This window comes from Typopeltis vanoorti, chromosome 1, assembly GCF_054136105.1.
Source record: "Typopeltis vanoorti isolate ZY-2024b chromosome 1, IOZ_Tvanoo_1.0, whole genome shotgun sequence".
NCBI classification, from domain to species: Eukaryota; Metazoa; Arthropoda; class Arachnida; order Uropygi; family Thelyphonidae; genus Typopeltis; species Typopeltis vanoorti.
The window spans coordinates 76,858,928-76,875,899 of NC_143549.1; the positions used below are offsets into that span (position 1 = coordinate 76,858,928).

Genomic DNA, 16,972 nt, shown 5'->3' on the forward strand with positions numbered 1-16,972 from the left:
TTCTCCCCTTCTTGGATCTAAAGATCAGTAGATTACCTGACTGTCTTAAAATTTCAATTTTTTGAAAAACCACCCACAGTGATAGATATTTGCATGCCTCTTCTCATCACTTCCCTCCTCAAAAACTTGGCATCATCTCCACCCTTGCCCATCGTGCAAGATGTCTTACTTCCACAGAAGAAGACCTACAAACAGAACTTAACTTCCTGAAAAACACCTTTTTAAAGAATAGTTATTCATCTCGTAACATCACTAAACGTTTGAGACCACGTCAACAATCTCGACAAGAAGATGAATCCAACCCTATCACTCACATCCAGTTATCATTTATTAGCTCTCTTACCCCAAAACTATCTAGGATTATGAAGAAATTCAACATAAAGACCGACTATAGAACTCTGCCAAAATTTCGTTCTTTTCTGAGTCGACCAAAACCAAAACACAACCAACTGCATTTTCCTGATGTTTATAAAGTTATGTGCAACTGTGGTCGACCTTATCTTGGCCATACAGATAAATCTATTTCACTTTGTCTTGAGGAACATAGACGTGACATCTCCTACAGTAGAACACGAGCGAGCACCCTTTCCACTCATGTTCTTTTCTCTGCCAACTCTAACATCGAAGAACATCAACACCCAAGTTGATTGGGACCGAACAACCAATTTATATATATACAATGATGAATTTGAAAGATGAATTGTAGAATCTAAAGAAATAGTTCTGGACCCTTCGCACATGAACAACAATCTGAGCTGCAGTTTATCTGATTCCTATAGTGCAGTAATCCAGTACTGGCACTCTAAAATTAGCTGTCACTCACATTCAACTCATGCTAACAATAGCACACGGTCTCCAGTTCAAATATGACTGTTACTATTCTTCTTATTTTTATTAAGCTTGAAAGTCCATGTTTTTTACCTTGTTAGTTTTATAACTTTTGTGTTATTTCTTACTCACCTGAAGAAGTCGAGACACCGATGAAACTAGTCGTGATTTATTAAAGTTTTTTGTATTATACTTTCTCAGGTTCTAGTCAGTTAAATATTAATTTTATAAATATATACATCCCAAGAGGCAATCCTAATAACAATATATATGTGTGTGTGTGTGTGATCATAGGCTTTTATTCGGTTGTTGTGATACATTTTAAAACATAGATTTAATGACTTAAAAAACCGAGCTAACTTATAAAGATTTTACTGAGAATAATACAACTAGTTTCGGCCTATAACAGCCTTCCTCAGGTATTCATAAAGGAAAAGAATAGTAATAAACATTGAAGTATCTAAAACAACTGAAAACTGGAAAAGTGCACAACAGAAACTATTAATTTTAAAGGGAGCATCTCCATTCCATACATTAGCACAGTCTCTAAAAAATTAGCTAAAGTCCTTAAAAATATAATATCAGGATGTTCTTCACCACACTTCCTAAAATCCGTTCTCTAATATCAGCCATCCAAAGCCTACTGATCACTACCTAAAATATCCATTTGTATATAAATTATGTTGCGATTGCAATATCCCTTATTTTGGACAAACTAACAAATCGATTAAACTACGTATAGAAGAGCATTAGAGAGACATCTCTTACAAAAGATCTCATGCAACTGCGTTATCCAGTCATGTTCTTTTTTCAAATAATCCTAATGATGATCAACAAAGCCATTCCATTTGCTGGATAGATCAGAAAATATTATTATTATTATTATTATTATTGTTCTGGGAAACTCCAAGGAGTCGACAGACTCATCGAGGGAGGCCCTAACATCATGTCAAGAACAACTATTCAACATTCACACAGTATCTATCATACCTTGCCTTGAACTCATTCACGGTCGTAGCACCCACAACAGACTCTGGAAGCTTATTCCACTCATTTACCACTCTCCAAGTAAAGAACCTAGCTCTAACACCCTTGTCAACCACGCTCTTGCCCAGCTTCCATGCATGGCCCCTAGTCCTCCCACCACCAGTCATATTTTCAAAAATATCTTCTGGATCAATCTTATAAAAACCCTTCAGTAATTTGAATGTCTCAATCATATCACCCCTCCTTCGCCTATCGTCCAATTTCTGCAACCCACAAATCTTCAACCTATTCTCATAAGGTTCATTCCACAGACCTGCTATCATCTTGGTCACTCGTCTCTGGACCCTCTCCACTTCCTCCCCATCACGAAGAAACCCTGGTGCCCATAGCTGGGCACAGTAGTCCAGATGGGGTCTTATCAAGGCTCGATACAGAGGAACAACAACTTGTTCGTCTCTGCATGTTAAAGTATTTTTCAGAAGCCAAGTGATTTGGTGAGCTGTTTTAGTTACTTTTGCAATGTGTCCCCTAAACTTCAACTCCCTATCCACCAACACTCCAAAATCATCCCTGGCCTCATCAATCTCCTGGAGTATGGTTCCACCAATGCGATATACTGCTGCTATTCTTTTCACCCCAAAGTGCATAACCTTACACTTTGCCACATTAAATTGACATCCATTTTTCCTAGCCCAGTCCTCCAAACTATCCAAATCATCCTGTAAAATTTTGACATCCTGTGCACTCACAATTGCTCTAACCAACTTTGCATCATCAGCAAACAAGTGAACACTTCCTCTCAGATCCTTTCCAATATCATTGATGAACAAATTGAAAAGCAGTGGTCCAAGAACAGAGCCCTGTGGCACTCCACTAGTCACAAGACGTCTTTTAGACTCCACTAGTCACAAGACGTCTTTTAGACTCCACTCCTGAATAAACCACTCTTTGATATCTCTCTTTCAACCACCCTCTTATCCATCTCACCAACCCTATATCTATACCCATCTGCTCCAGTTTACTGATTAGGGTTCCATGTGGTATCCTATCAAAGGCCTTGGCAAGGTCCAGTAGTATCGCTGTAAACCCATTGACATCCCATTGACATAAATTTTTCGCTGAGTTTGAGAGAAAAATTGTAGAATCAAGGGAAATCCTGCTGAACCTTGTCCACTTAAACAACAATTTGAGTTATAACATCCCAGATATCCATGCTGCAGTTATTCAATATTGGCATTCATGTGAGCCTGCACACACACTTGCAGTAAACAATGGCATGCCTGTTAGAACAACTTGAAAAAATCGTTTTTTATGTATCAATTATGTGTAGTAATTTTTACCTGTAATTTCTAGTTGTTTTAGATACTTCAATGTTTATTACTATTCTTTTCCTTTATGAATACCTGAGGAAGGCTGTTATAAGCCGAAACTAGTTGTATTATTCTCATTCAAATTTTTATAAGTTATCTCGGTTTTTTAAGTCATTAAATCTATGTTTAAAAAAAAAAAAAAAAAAAAAAATATATATATATATATATATATATATATATATATATATATATTTAGAATTTCAATGTATAGAAAGCCTACACACACTAATAGATATCTTCATATCAGTCCCATCATTTTCCTCCACAAAAACTTGGAACTATTTCTACCTTGGAACATAGAGCATGCTCTCTTCTAAATGACCCGGATGAAGTACAAAAAGAAATTAATTACCTTTTATATGTCTTTAGACAATATGGATATTCTGATAGAACCATTAAAAAATTCCTTCTAGATCCTCCTAGTGACCGCACTGAAGAAATAACCAATATTAAGTGTAATATCTCTATCCCATACATCAGTTCAGTTTCTATAGCTATGTTATTAAGAAACACATCAGGACTTTATTTACTGCACTTCCAAAAATCCGCTCTCTGGTAAGCCATCAGAAGCCTCATCATCATAATATGAAATATTCTGGTGTGTACAAGATATGGTGTGATTGTAATATCCCTTATTTTGGTCAAACAGATAAATCTATTAAATTGCTTATAGAGGAGCATAAGAGAGACATCTCTTACAAAAGAACACGTGCCAGTGCCTTGTCTAGTCATGTTCGTTTCTCGAACAATCCTGATGATGAACACCAGGGTCATTCAGTCTGCCGGGATAGATCTAAAAACATCTTTCGTTGCCATGATGAGTTTGAAAGAAAAATTGTGGAGTCCAGAGAAATCATCCTCAATCATGAACATTTAAATAACAATTTGAGCTACTACCTCCCAGATAGCCATTCTGCTGTTGTTCAGTACTGGTGTTCACGAGAGACTGCAAGAACGCACTCACCAAACAATGCCACGATTGAAAGAACAACTTAAATGTAACTACAACGTTTTTTCATGTTAATTCTGTACTGCAATTTTTTCCTGTGTTTCTCAGTTTTTTTAAGCTTCAGTGTTTTTAATGCTGTTTCCTATTTTTAAAAGACACCTGAAGAAGGCTGTCAAAAGCCGAAACTAGTAGTGTTATACCATTAAAACCTTACAATTATTCTCGGTTTCAGTCATTAAATTCTCTTTATACAAATATATATATATGTTAAAGATACCAAGCTATTTTAAACCTGGTTTTACTCCATTTCCCAAGTAAGCAACAGACAAATAAGTCAAGTTTGCGCCTGCAAGTCTAGCAGACCTTGCACGTAGTGCAAGACCAAGGCAACTCATGGTAAAAGTAGAATAAGCTGTGATCATTAATCTTAATATTTACCCTTAATGCAAAGCACATCTCCTGGAGGAGATGTATGATGCTTTCTATTAAAGGCAAAGGGCCACTACCCAGACCGGTTTCGACCTTTATTGAGGTCTCATCAGTGGAAGCCAGGCTAGAAATACCAAGATTTTAGTAATACAGAGCTTATAAGTATTTTACCAGAACAAGTTACCATAAGGTGTTTTAACCTTATTAAATAAAAATCTCAGTAGGAGATATAAATGTAGAAAGTATTTTACCTTGGGTATAATAAATGTTAAAGATTCCAAGCTATTTTAAACCTGGTTTTACTCCATTTCCCAAGTAAGCAAACAGACAAATAAGTCAAGTTTGCGCCTGCAAGTCTTGCAAGTCTAGCTGACCCTGCACGTAGTGCAAGACCAAGGCAACTCATGGTAAAAGTAGAATAAGCTCTGATCATTAATCTTAATATTTACCCTTAATGCAAAGCACATCTCCTGGAGGAGATGTATGATGCTTTGTATTAAAGGCAAGGGGCCACTACCCAGACCGGTTTTGACCTTTATTGAGGTCTCATCAGTGGGAGCCAGGCTAGAAATACCAAGATCTGCTTGGTATCTTTAACATTTATTATACCCAAGGTAAAATACTTTCTACATATGTGTGTGTGTGTGTGTGTGTGTGTATGTGCGTGCGTGTGCGTGCATGCGTGCATGTGTGTGTGTGTGATGTTGTTATAAGCCAGAGAAGGTGAAGTGGAGATGTTTAGGTAGTTGAGTTTGGCAAGTGCAAAACAAGTGATCTTTATGGCAGATTTAACTAAAGCAGTATAAATTGTAATAGTAGGGGAATGGAATTTCTGTGAATTATAAGGCAGGTGATTATAATAACTTTAGTCATCAGCTTGGAATTGTTCTACAAATGAAAAAATTAAAAGGGAGGAGAGATATATGATTGTACATGAGAACTAGTGAAGAAATATTTAGAAACGGCAATGGTATGTTTTATACCTCAAGTGAAAAAAAGGAAACACAATTTGTTGTAAAGTGGATATTAAGCAGGAATTACAGATGAAAAAGAGGTTATGGAAAAAGCATAAGGATAAGTATGATGAAGTAAGGTGAAGAGTAGTTAATGAAGAAATAAGACTCAGGCCAGAAAAGTGACTCACATGGTAAGAAGGCAAAACTTGAATGTGAGAAGAGATTAGCCTTAAGATCCAAAGGAAATTCAAAAGAATCCTTTCATTATGTATCCAGTAGGAGGAAATTGTAGAAGAATGACATTGTTAGATGAAAATGGGAGTAGAACTGATACAGAATACAGAGTGGAGTTGTTTAATGATCACTTTATTGGATATTCCATTCTGAAAAAAGTAAGTTTATTATTAGAGGAATGGGAAGGGTTTGAGGTTTAGAAGTGCACGAGAAGAGTGTGTTTCAAATACTGAGCACTCTGGATGTCAATAAAGCAATGGGACTGAATGGGATTTTATCTCCAGCTCCATTTCTTGGTTTTTCAATGAGTCTGAATAGGGGAAAGATGCCGTAAGTAATGTCATTGCATAAGGTGGTAGAATGGAAGTGTCAAACTATACACCAGTTTGTATTTCTTGTGTAGTTGTTAAGATTTTGCTGAAATGAGAGAGAGAGAGATCATATACAACATTGGACAGATACAGGCAATATTATCTGTGAGGATCAGCATGGATTTGTTAAGGGGTACAGTTGTTTTAGTAAACTGATTGCATTTTATAGTAAAATAACAAGAGCGGTTGATGAGAAAAAGGCATACACATCTTTTTTTATTTTTATTTTACAAAGGCATTTAACCAGGTGCCACATGATAAGCTGATATTTAAGTTATAGGCATGTGGGTTTGAATATCAGGTTAGTGAATGGATTAGAGATGGTGTCCGATAAATACCAGAGAATGTATATGAGAGAGTAATATCAAGGAAGAAGAAGCTATAAGTGGGGTACTACAGGACTCAGTACCAAGACCTGTATTGTTTAACCTTTATATCAGTGACATTGTTGATGGATTGCAGGAAGGATGTTCAGTTGCTTGCAGATGATGTGAAGCTACAAAGGTTATTAGTAACTGTGCTGATGTGGTGGCCCTTCAGGAGGATTTGAATGAGTTGGATATATGGGAAAATTAATGGGAATATCAGTTTAATGTAGGTAAATGTAGTCTCTTTGTTTTATTTTTAATTTGGGTTTTGGGGTTGTAATTTGGGATTTGCCAATGGTAGGCTGCATACTGTATTAGAGGAAGTGGAGGATGTAAGGGACCTTGGGACATTGATTGATAGAAACATGAAGTTTGAGGAACATATCACGAAAGTAGTGAAGATAACCTAGAGGATTGATGAAGCCTGGAGAAGGATACTGTTTAGCATAGATAGTAGAGTGGTGATTCCATTGTATAAAGCCCTGGTCAGACCACATTTGGATTATTATGCTCAAATTTGGTCACTAGGATCAATTAACCTTGGAGAGGGTGCAGAGGCAGATAACAAAAATGCTATCAGGATTATAGTGTTAGTTATGAGGATAGACTGAAGCATTATAAGACTGCAGAGTTTTAGATAGAAGAAGAGGTGATATGATTGAGACATTTAAGCTGTCGAGAGGTGGTTAACAGGTTTGACACTGCAGAGATTTTTTTTTATAGTAGGAATATGAATTAATGCAAGTGGATGAGGAGTGGCTTTTTTGCATGGAGGGTGGCTGTTTCATGGAATGCATTGCCTAGTAGGGTGGTGAGTGAGAGCATGAATGAGAGCATGGTGAATGAGCTTAAGGAGTGGAGTGATAGACTTTATGTTGTCTAAGATGGAACTTTCGTGAAAAGTGACGAGTCTTCTGACTCCATGGAAGTGCTGAATAAATAATAATAATAATAATATTTCTTCAGAGATACAGAACATTCATATTCCCTAACTCAGTTTCTTTCTTCATAGGTAAACGTAGTGGAAAAGATAAGTCTAGATTTGCATCAGGAGGTACCAGACATGTTACTTTATCAAAAAGAATCAACCCTTTAGATAAATTACAAGATGCTATTTCTACGTTACATGCTGTTAAGTTTCATTTGTCATCACAAGGTACTTTGGAAGATGAATATGGTAAGTAATGAGCTTTTCCTATATTTAAAATCAGGGATTCAGATAAAAGGAAGTGAAATTGAAATTAAGAATATACTGAAGAATTAAACATTTTGTTTTTCTTGGATATTTAATAGCTATCTTATAAATGGAAAAATATCAGAGATTAAATGAGTATGATACTGGTTTGCAAATGCTATTCTATGAGAAATAGCAAATTTTAAATAAGCTTGCATTTTCTGAGTAGTAGTAGTTAAGAACAGTGTCTTAAACAGACCAGATGCTCAAATTAACCTTATTACTAGGTATTAATTTGAGCATCTGGATTTTTGAGAAGTGGTATCTGAATGTATTCTCACTTTCTTTCTTTTAGTTTTTTTCTTTTCAATGTAAGTTGAAAAGAGAAAAGAAAAAAATATGTGGATATGAAGAATTCTTTACATAAGCATACATCATGAAAAATTTCAGTGAGATGATAGTTTTGCATTGGACTTTTTCTAATGGATACGTTGTCAATGCTTTATATACTCTTTGAAAAGAGTGGTATACAAACAGTACAGGTAACCCTCGTATAACGCGGATGTTAGGTTCCATAGAAATGCCATGTTATATAAACCGTGTTATGCAAGACTTAGATCACATAGAAAAAGTAGGGTTAGGTTCTGAAATCGTTTTTTTTAAATTATATAAACAACAATGACATATCCAACAAAAGCAATACTGTATTTTTATTTAATTCAGGTCATGAAGTGTTAAAATTAACACTTTATACAGTAAACCCTAGATGGCGAACACATGGCATGCGTGCCAGATGTGGCACGTCTGAGAATTCAACTTTTTTTAATTATTACAATACGTACAAGTTGAATTTTGTTTTACACAAGAGAGCAGCTATAAAGACATGCATAAGATTGGTGCGGTATTAATAAAAGATCGTGCAACCCAAAGACAAAGGCAACCGACAAGTGTTGAGTTGAAATGCTAATTCTCTTCAATCAAATTCCATAACATCTGAAACTGTCATATCAACATTCACTATTAGATTTAACACATTCACGACAGGGTGTCGTTTATCGTTCCGATGGAACTTCTCATTACCGACTGGCTCAACTCACACAAAAGTTTCAACCCTTGGTTGAATTTTATGGCTGCTTGTTTGCATTTGAGGTGGCAGTGATTATATGGCATGTTTCAATTCTTGGTAGAATTTTATTTTAAGTTAGTCTTTGTGATCAGTGACATCGAGAATTTCAAATGCAATAAAACAAACACTTTCATAATTGAAAAATTAGACGATAGTTTTAGTTAGATACTGTGTTTCAGTGCAATATATGGTTTTGCTTGAGTCTACAGCATAGTTTCTGTGAGAGGGGACATGGGATTCATTAGAAGGAATGTGCCAGAGAGTTGACACCTGCCTTGACATATTTTTTTAATACGAGTCTTGCACTTGGTCAAGTCCCTAAAGAGTGGAAGGAGGGCAAGATTGTGCCACTTCATAAAGGAGGTGATCGAACTCAAGCATCAAACTATAGGCCTATCTGTGTGTCGGGTGTTGTGGTTAAGTTGTTGGAGAAGCTTGTGAGAACTAGAATCCAGAGTTGGGTTGACAACAATGGTATAATCTTTGATGGACAGCATGGATTTGCTAAAGGGAGGTCTTGTTTTAGTAATCTACTTACTTATTACAATAAAGTGACTGCTTCCTTGGACAGAGGAGAAGGATACACAGTAATATACTTGGATTTCGCAAAAGCTTTTGATAGAGTGCCTCATGATAAGTTGACAGTCAAACTAGAGCAGATGGGGTTGGATATTAGATTAGTGCATTGGATTGGAGACTGGCTATCTGATAGGTATCAACAAGTTGTGTATGGGGGTGCAATATCCAGGAAAAGGAAAGTCACTAGTGGAGTGCCTCAGGGATCTGTTTTAGGGCCATTACTATTTAACTTGTATATTAATGATATTGGCGAAGATTTGGATGGAGATATTCAGTTGTTTGCAGATGATGCAAAGTTGGGACGAACCATAAAGAGTAGTGAAGATGTTGTGGCCTTGCAAGAAGACTTGAATAAATTGAGTGATTGGGCAAGCAAATGGGGATGTGAGTTCAATGTTGCAAAATGTAAGGTTTTAAAATTTGGAAAACAAAGATGGGATGCAGAATTTATGCTTGGTAAGAATATATTGTTGGAAGTAGAGGAAATAAGAGATCTGGGAGTGATAGTGGATAAGGATCTAAAATTTAGGGGTCACATCGCCAAAATTGTGAAGACAACACAAAGACTTCTGGGAATGATGAGGAGGACACTGACGTGTAGAAGTAGGGAGATTCTTGTTCCATTGTATAAGGCTTTGATTAGGCCACACATGGACTATTGTGCCCAGATTTGGTCACCTGGTTTTCAGAAGGATGAAGAGATGTTGGAAAGGGTCCAAAGGCGACTGACTAAGGTAGTTTCTGACCTCTGGAATGTCGAGTATGAGGAAAGATTGAAAAGATGTAATTTGCAGAGACTAGTGGAGAGAAGGAAGAGGGGAGATATGATAGAGACCTACAAGTTGGTAAGGGGTTGCTATAGGATCAATGGTGGAGAAGTTCTACAGCGAATAGTGGGAGATCAGGGGAGAACCAGAGGTCATCCCTGGAAACTGTATAAAAAGGGTGTGAGTAGGGGAGTGAGAGGCAGGTTTTTTTCGTGCAGTGTTGTGAATGATTGGAATGCCTTGCCTGAGAGTGTGGTGTCTGCAAGGAGTTTGAATGTGTTTAAGACCCGGTATGATGAGATGTGTGTGAGATAAAAGGACCTCCTAGATGAGTCTTTGACTCCATGAGGTCTTGTTTAATAATAATAATAATAATAACAATAATTAGTTAGCGCCGTTTTTATTCCAGTTTCTAATTGCACTGTTTGTTGAGAATTACACAGACTGCAAAAGCCTCTGTACAGTACTTTATTCAGTGATACAATAAAACTAAATTCGATACTTAAAACTACTTGCGCGATATGGGCAGACACAAATTTAACGAAGATAAAATTTGATTTTTAAGTCCCGTGGTGAAAAATATATGAAAAAATAAAATAAAGGGTTACTAGAAATTGTAGACTGCGTTATATCGAAACCGCATTGAACAAGGGTTACTACAATTTGTAGACTGCGTTATATCGAAACCGCATTGTATAAGTACTGCATTATACGAGGGTTACCTGTATACAATAAACAATATACAGCAGTAAGGGAATGGAAATTCTGTAATTCTTCAGGGCCAACTGTCTCAAGCAACACATGTAGAGAGAACATGTGGATTATGTTTTGGATTTGGTCCTTGCATCAGAGATTTGATTAGAGAAAGTTTTTTCAGTTAGTTATAATTGAAATTAAACTTGCCAAGAAATTATATTGTTTAATCCTTTATCTAAGTGTAAGCAAAGTTTGCACATGAAATATCTTCACTACAGTTGATGAGGGGAAGACTTAATATTTAAATTTCGCAAAGGCATTCAGCAGGATTTGTGCTGCATGATAAGTTGATATTTAAGTTGCAATATGTGAGGTTAGATACTAAGTTAGTGAATTAGATTGGAAATTTGTTGTCTGATAGATGTCAGAAAAACCACTTAAGAAAAAAAAAAAAAAGGATTAAAAGGAAAAGTATTAAAGAAAAGGAGGAAGGTCACGAGTGGAATTCCACAGGGATCAGTACTGTGACCTTCTTTTTAACGTTTATGTCACTGGGTTGCAGGGAGATAATCAGTTATTTGCAAACGTTGTGAAGCTGGGAAGGGTTATTAGCAATAATGCTAATGTAATAGCCCTTTATAAGGATTTAAATAAGCTTATGAGACTGCTAATAAATGGGGGGGGGATGTGAGTTTAATGGTTTTGAAATTTGAGAATCATGATTGGAGAATGCATACTCAATTGGTGGATCAATGCAGGAGGAAGTGGACAAGGCAAAAGATCTTGTAGTGTGCCTAATATGTGCAATATGTGCCTAAACTTCAAATAAATATTTGAAGTTTAAGCACATATTGCAAAGTATTACTTTAATACTTAGAATCACTTTGATTAGTAGAGAAAAAACATTGGTTATCTCATTGTATAATGTCTTGATCAGTCCACATCTGGATTATTTTGCTCTGATCTGGTCACTGGGATTCAGAGGATCAATTACTCTTCGAGGGGGTACAGAGGCAGATAACAAAAATGATATCAGGACCTGACAATGTTAATTATAAGGACATGCAATCTACTCAGTTTGGTGGATGGAAAAAGAAGAAGAAGTGATATCATTGAGACATTTAAACTGTTGAGAGCTAATTGCCAGGTTGATACTGGGGGGAGAAATTATTTTGCATGGTGGAACAAGGGGAAGGAGGGAGAACAATGGGTCATCCCTGGAAGGGGTGAGTAAGAGGGTGAAGGATTGCTTTTTTTGCATGGAGGATTGGTGTATCGTGTAACATTGCATGGTAGGGTGGTGAGTGAAGCATGAATGGTGAATGAATTTAAGGAGTGGAATGTATTGCAATAGACTGTATTGCTTAAGATGGGTCTCCTGTGATGAGTTTTGTGACTTCTTGGAAGTTCAGTATAATAGTAATAATCAGGGGTGAATGCTGGTCTTGAAATTCACGCTTGCTCTTGTTATCACTCAGGGAGTGAGAGGTGTGATTGAAGTCTGATTAGCGGAATAATGAATTACTGACCATTTAAAAATATATACTATAGTTAGAAATGTATGTACATTTAATCATACAAATACAACATTTATTTTACAAATAATATTGTATCTTTTTCAATTTAGCTACTTGAATACAAATTCTACCCTACGATTCTTCTTTAGCCAGTGAGTTTCAGCCAGCCTTTACAACTGATCAATAACATCGTCATAAAAAAGTTGGTTGTAACTTAATTTTCCCAAGCAACACACGCACTTGTAAAGGCTGGCTGAAACTCACTGACTAGAGCTACTTTGACTGTGTATGGCCTGTGTTTAAGCAACAGAGCGAGACGTGAAATGGCTATGCATGTGCATGAAATCACAGTGCTGCTGCGAGGACCTGGAAGCTCCTACAACCGAGCAAGCCAAGGTAGCTTTGACTAGATGAGCAAGCATCGGCCTTCGATACACAATGCAAAGCTCAATTATTGATGCGCAAGCTTAAGACGTCTTCTGTCTACAAAAATTAAAGCCTAAATGGAATGCTTATAAATGCATGCATTTATTAACAAATAAATATTACTTCTTTCTCAATTAATGATGTTGCGCAGCAAGCATAGCAAGCATGGAGAATTCGCCCCTGGTAATAATCATAAAAATAATATATTACAGTATTGAGAAGTGCAATGCTAGGCAAGAGCATTTGGAAAAGGAAAAAAGAGTGAGAGAGAATAACAGAATGCTTGAGAGTGAACAGATAAAGAGAAAAATGGTAGTAATTATTATTATTATTATTATCTATCTGGTGAGGAGACATGCTGTTACGAAGCTCATAACATCATCATCATCATCATCATCATCATCATCATCATCATCAAAAGATCGGTGATTTTTTGATGATTTATTGAGTGTTTCTTAGATTAATTGTATAGATTAAGCTTAGATGAAGTGCATTTTTTTTGTATATTATGTATTATGGTAGTTTTTAGTGTATTTATTGTACTAGAGCATTTAATAATATAATTATAGAAATTATTATTATTATTATTATTATTATAACGGTGTCTCCATGGGGTCAAAAGACTCATTGTGGGAGACCCCACATTGACACACCAACCATTATTTACACAATACCTATCATACTTCTTCTTAAATTCATTCACAGACGAAGCATTCGCAACCACCTCTGGCAACACATTCCACCCTTCACAACCCTCCAAGTAAAAAATCTATTCCTAACACCCTTGTTAACCACACTCTTACATAATCTCCAGGGATGGCCTCTCATTCTCTCCCTTCCTGCACTGGTCTTAAAAATGTCATCAGTATCAATCCTGTAAAATCCCTTTAATAATTTATATGCTTCTATCATATCACCTCTCCTACGTCTATCAGTTAGTTTTTGGAGCTACAGATCTTCAATCTGTCCTCGTAGGGAACATCCCACAGACTTGCAACAATCTTTGTAACTCGCTTCTGAATCCTCTCCACCATTACTTCATCACCAAGATATCCAGGTGACCAGATATGTGCACAGTAGTCCAAATGCGGTCTTATTAATGTCTTATAAAGTGGAACAATAACTTCCTTATCCCTGCTTGTTAGTGTGTTCTTCAACAACCATGTAATTTGATGTGATGTTTTGGTAATCTTTGCAATATGCCCTTTAAACTTAAGTTCTCTGTCCACAATCATTCCCAAGTCCCTTGCCTTGTCAACTTCTTGCAGTTCAGTTCCATTAATATAGTAAACAGCATGTGATCTCATCCTCCCACATTAAACTGACAGCCATTTACCTTAGTCCATACCGTCAGCCTATTTAAGTCATCCTGCAAGATATCTACATCATCTGAATTGACTATCGCTCTTCCTAATTTTGCATCATCAGCAAACAAGTGGATATTTCCTTTCAAAGTATTCCCAATATCGTTGATGTACAAAATAAACAATAGAGGACCAAGCACTGAGCCTTCAGGCACACCACTAGTCACTTGCCTTCTCCTGGGCTCAGCTCCTCCATAAACCACTCTTTGGTATCTATGCACCAACCTTCCTCTAATCCAAATCACCAGCTTCAGATCCATACCCATTTGCTCTAATTTATGCAACAGAGTTTCCTGTGGAATCTTGTCAAATGCCTTTGCAAAGTCCAGCAATATCACTGAGTAAGGATTTCCTTTATCCAACTCTGCTGTTACTTTATTATAGAAAGTAAGCAAGTTACTGAGGCAAGACCTACCTTTCACAAAGCATGTTGCCCCTTATAAAGTATCATGTTGCTGTCCACCCAGTCCTGAATTCTAATTTTTACCAATTTCTCCAAAACCTTAACCACCACTCCAAATATATATTGATTGGTCTATAATTTGCAACCTCAGTCTTGGAGCCTCCCTTGTGCAGTGGAATTATTTTCCCCTCTTTCCACTCTATCGGTACTTTACCAGATCTGAAGCTTAAATTAAACAGCCTGGTTAGAGGAGGAGGTGCTAATTCTCTTGCACATTCTCATAACACATGGGTCGATATGTCATCTAACCCAATGGCAGTGTTAGCATTAAGGTTCTATAATGTATTATGCACTTCTATTTTGTCTATCTCTAGATTCTCATCAGTCAATGACACATTTGACACTGCACTATCACAACCAAGATGGTACACTTTTGCAAAATGATCACTAAGCAATTCAGCTATTTGATTTGCTTCTGTAATTTCTGTAAATATTCTGTAAATTTGCATCTGTAAATATTATTAGTTTTTAATTGACTTAAGAGTGGTGCCGAAAACTTGCCACAACAAGGCAGTGTTAAAAGCTCAAGTTAAAGTAGTTGCTACTGAGGAAAATCTTTGTCCTGATGTGCAGATTCATTGCTCCAGTGATGATGATAATATATCTGAGGAAAATCTGACATTGGGAATATCCCAATTAAAAGAAATTATTAGAGAATAAACTAGAGAATTGAAAAAAGTGGAAAAACATTTAACGAAACTTAAGAAAAGCATCAGAACAACAAGAGGCAGTAAAGCACTGAATTTAGTAATAATAATAATAATAATAATAATGATGATGACAAGGCCAAACAAGGTAAGCCAATTAAAATCTATGATATAAAGAGGCAATATTATATCGTGATTCAATCATAAAATTAGTGCTTGCCGAGAGAGTCACTACTTCTAGCTTGCCAAGGGTGAAAATGAAAGATATGACAAATGTAATTAAAAAACAGAAAAGAAAAGAAAAGTAAAAGAGATGGTAGTTCTTGTAGAAATTAATAATTTAAGTAGTGACAAATATAGCATGAGAGAGGATATGAAAGGTTTGTTGAAAGAAACAAGAAGGACATGTGAGAGAGTTTGTTACTCTGATATGACAATACTGAGTTAAGAAGGAGGGCAATGATAGCAAATGATTCACGCTGTGTAGAAGAAATGGAAAAGCACAAGCTGTGTGTAGAAGAAATGGATGTGAGTTTTTAGATATGTGGAGTGCATTTGATGGCAGAAAAGACTTGTATAAAAGGAATGGCCTACATTGAATTAATTTGGCATCAGGAGCCTGGAAAAATTATTAATTGGGATGAGACCTAAAGCAGAGAGTCAGGGAAACTAGATCAAGGGGAGTGAGAATCAAGAAAACATCTGTGAAAGTTCAGCTATGATATGCAAATGTGATAAAGATATGAATGGGTCTAAACATGGTTGCACAATTGGCAAATGTATGGTTTGGGTTCAGACTTTTTGAGTATGTCTGGGGAAGGAAAAGAGAAAGTTCTACAACATAGCCAAACATATTTCACATCTAATTATAAGAATAAGGCAGATGGTAATTTGTTATGTCTGTATATAAATTCCAGGAGCATCAAAAACAAAGAGTTGAATTTGTTGCTTTATTGAATACCTTGTGGCCTAAGATTGTTGGCATTAGTAAAACCTGGCTATCAGAATCCGATGTTGTAACTGGAATCGAGTGTTTTTTCCCCATTCAGTAACTGATACCGTGGGACCTAAGTTAATCATAATTTCCAGCTTTGTAGTTCAACATGTAACCTGTTCTGATCAGAGCCTCGATACAATTAGATACTTCCCAAGAAAGCACAGCATGATTACTGTCACCAACTGGTGGTAAAATAGCCATATTCTTAACAGAGACCCCTTCTGACGCAATGAGAAAATCCAACACTCTTTGATCTCGAATTCTTTCTTTCACATTATGCTTGAGAAAGTTTTCTTGAAACCAATTCAATAAATTCCTCTTCTTTCTTATCATGAGATTTCTCATCTATCCAATCAATGTTTGGAAAATTAAAGTCACCCATAATAATCATTCATTTGGTACCTATAAGGCTAAATTGGCAATGTATTTCTTCATCCCCCAGCAATTGGGCCGCCAGGTCTGTAGCAACACCCCATCATATATTTCATTTTGTTAGTTTCCACCTCACACCACATAGACTAAAATTCACTGCTACATGGAACATTGTTACCATCATTGTTTTCTTGCATTTCTACATTATTATTATTATTATTATTATTCCTGACACCTCCAAGGAGTCCGAAGACTCATCGCGAGAGGACACCTGGACTGGACCTTAAGATGACTTTAACTTTAAGTCATCTGCTATGATTAGTGGTACTTCTCCTCCTCTCCTATCTCCTTT

The 16,972-nt window shown here is 36.4% G+C and overlaps 1 protein-coding gene across 1 annotated transcript in view; it reads left to right on the forward strand.

Annotated features, from left to right (window-relative positions):
• LOC150110110 (putative carbonic anhydrase 3) overlaps nt 1–16,972 on the forward strand; it is a 290,668-nt gene that overhangs the window by 47,692 nt on the left and 226,004 nt on the right. Inside the window, exon 2 of the mRNA XM_090415351.1 lies at nt 7,505–7,669. Within this exon, the coding sequence (XP_090271477.1) occupies nt 7,505–7,669 (165 nt within the window). The remainder of the gene's footprint in view (nt 1–7,504; nt 7,670–16,972) is intronic.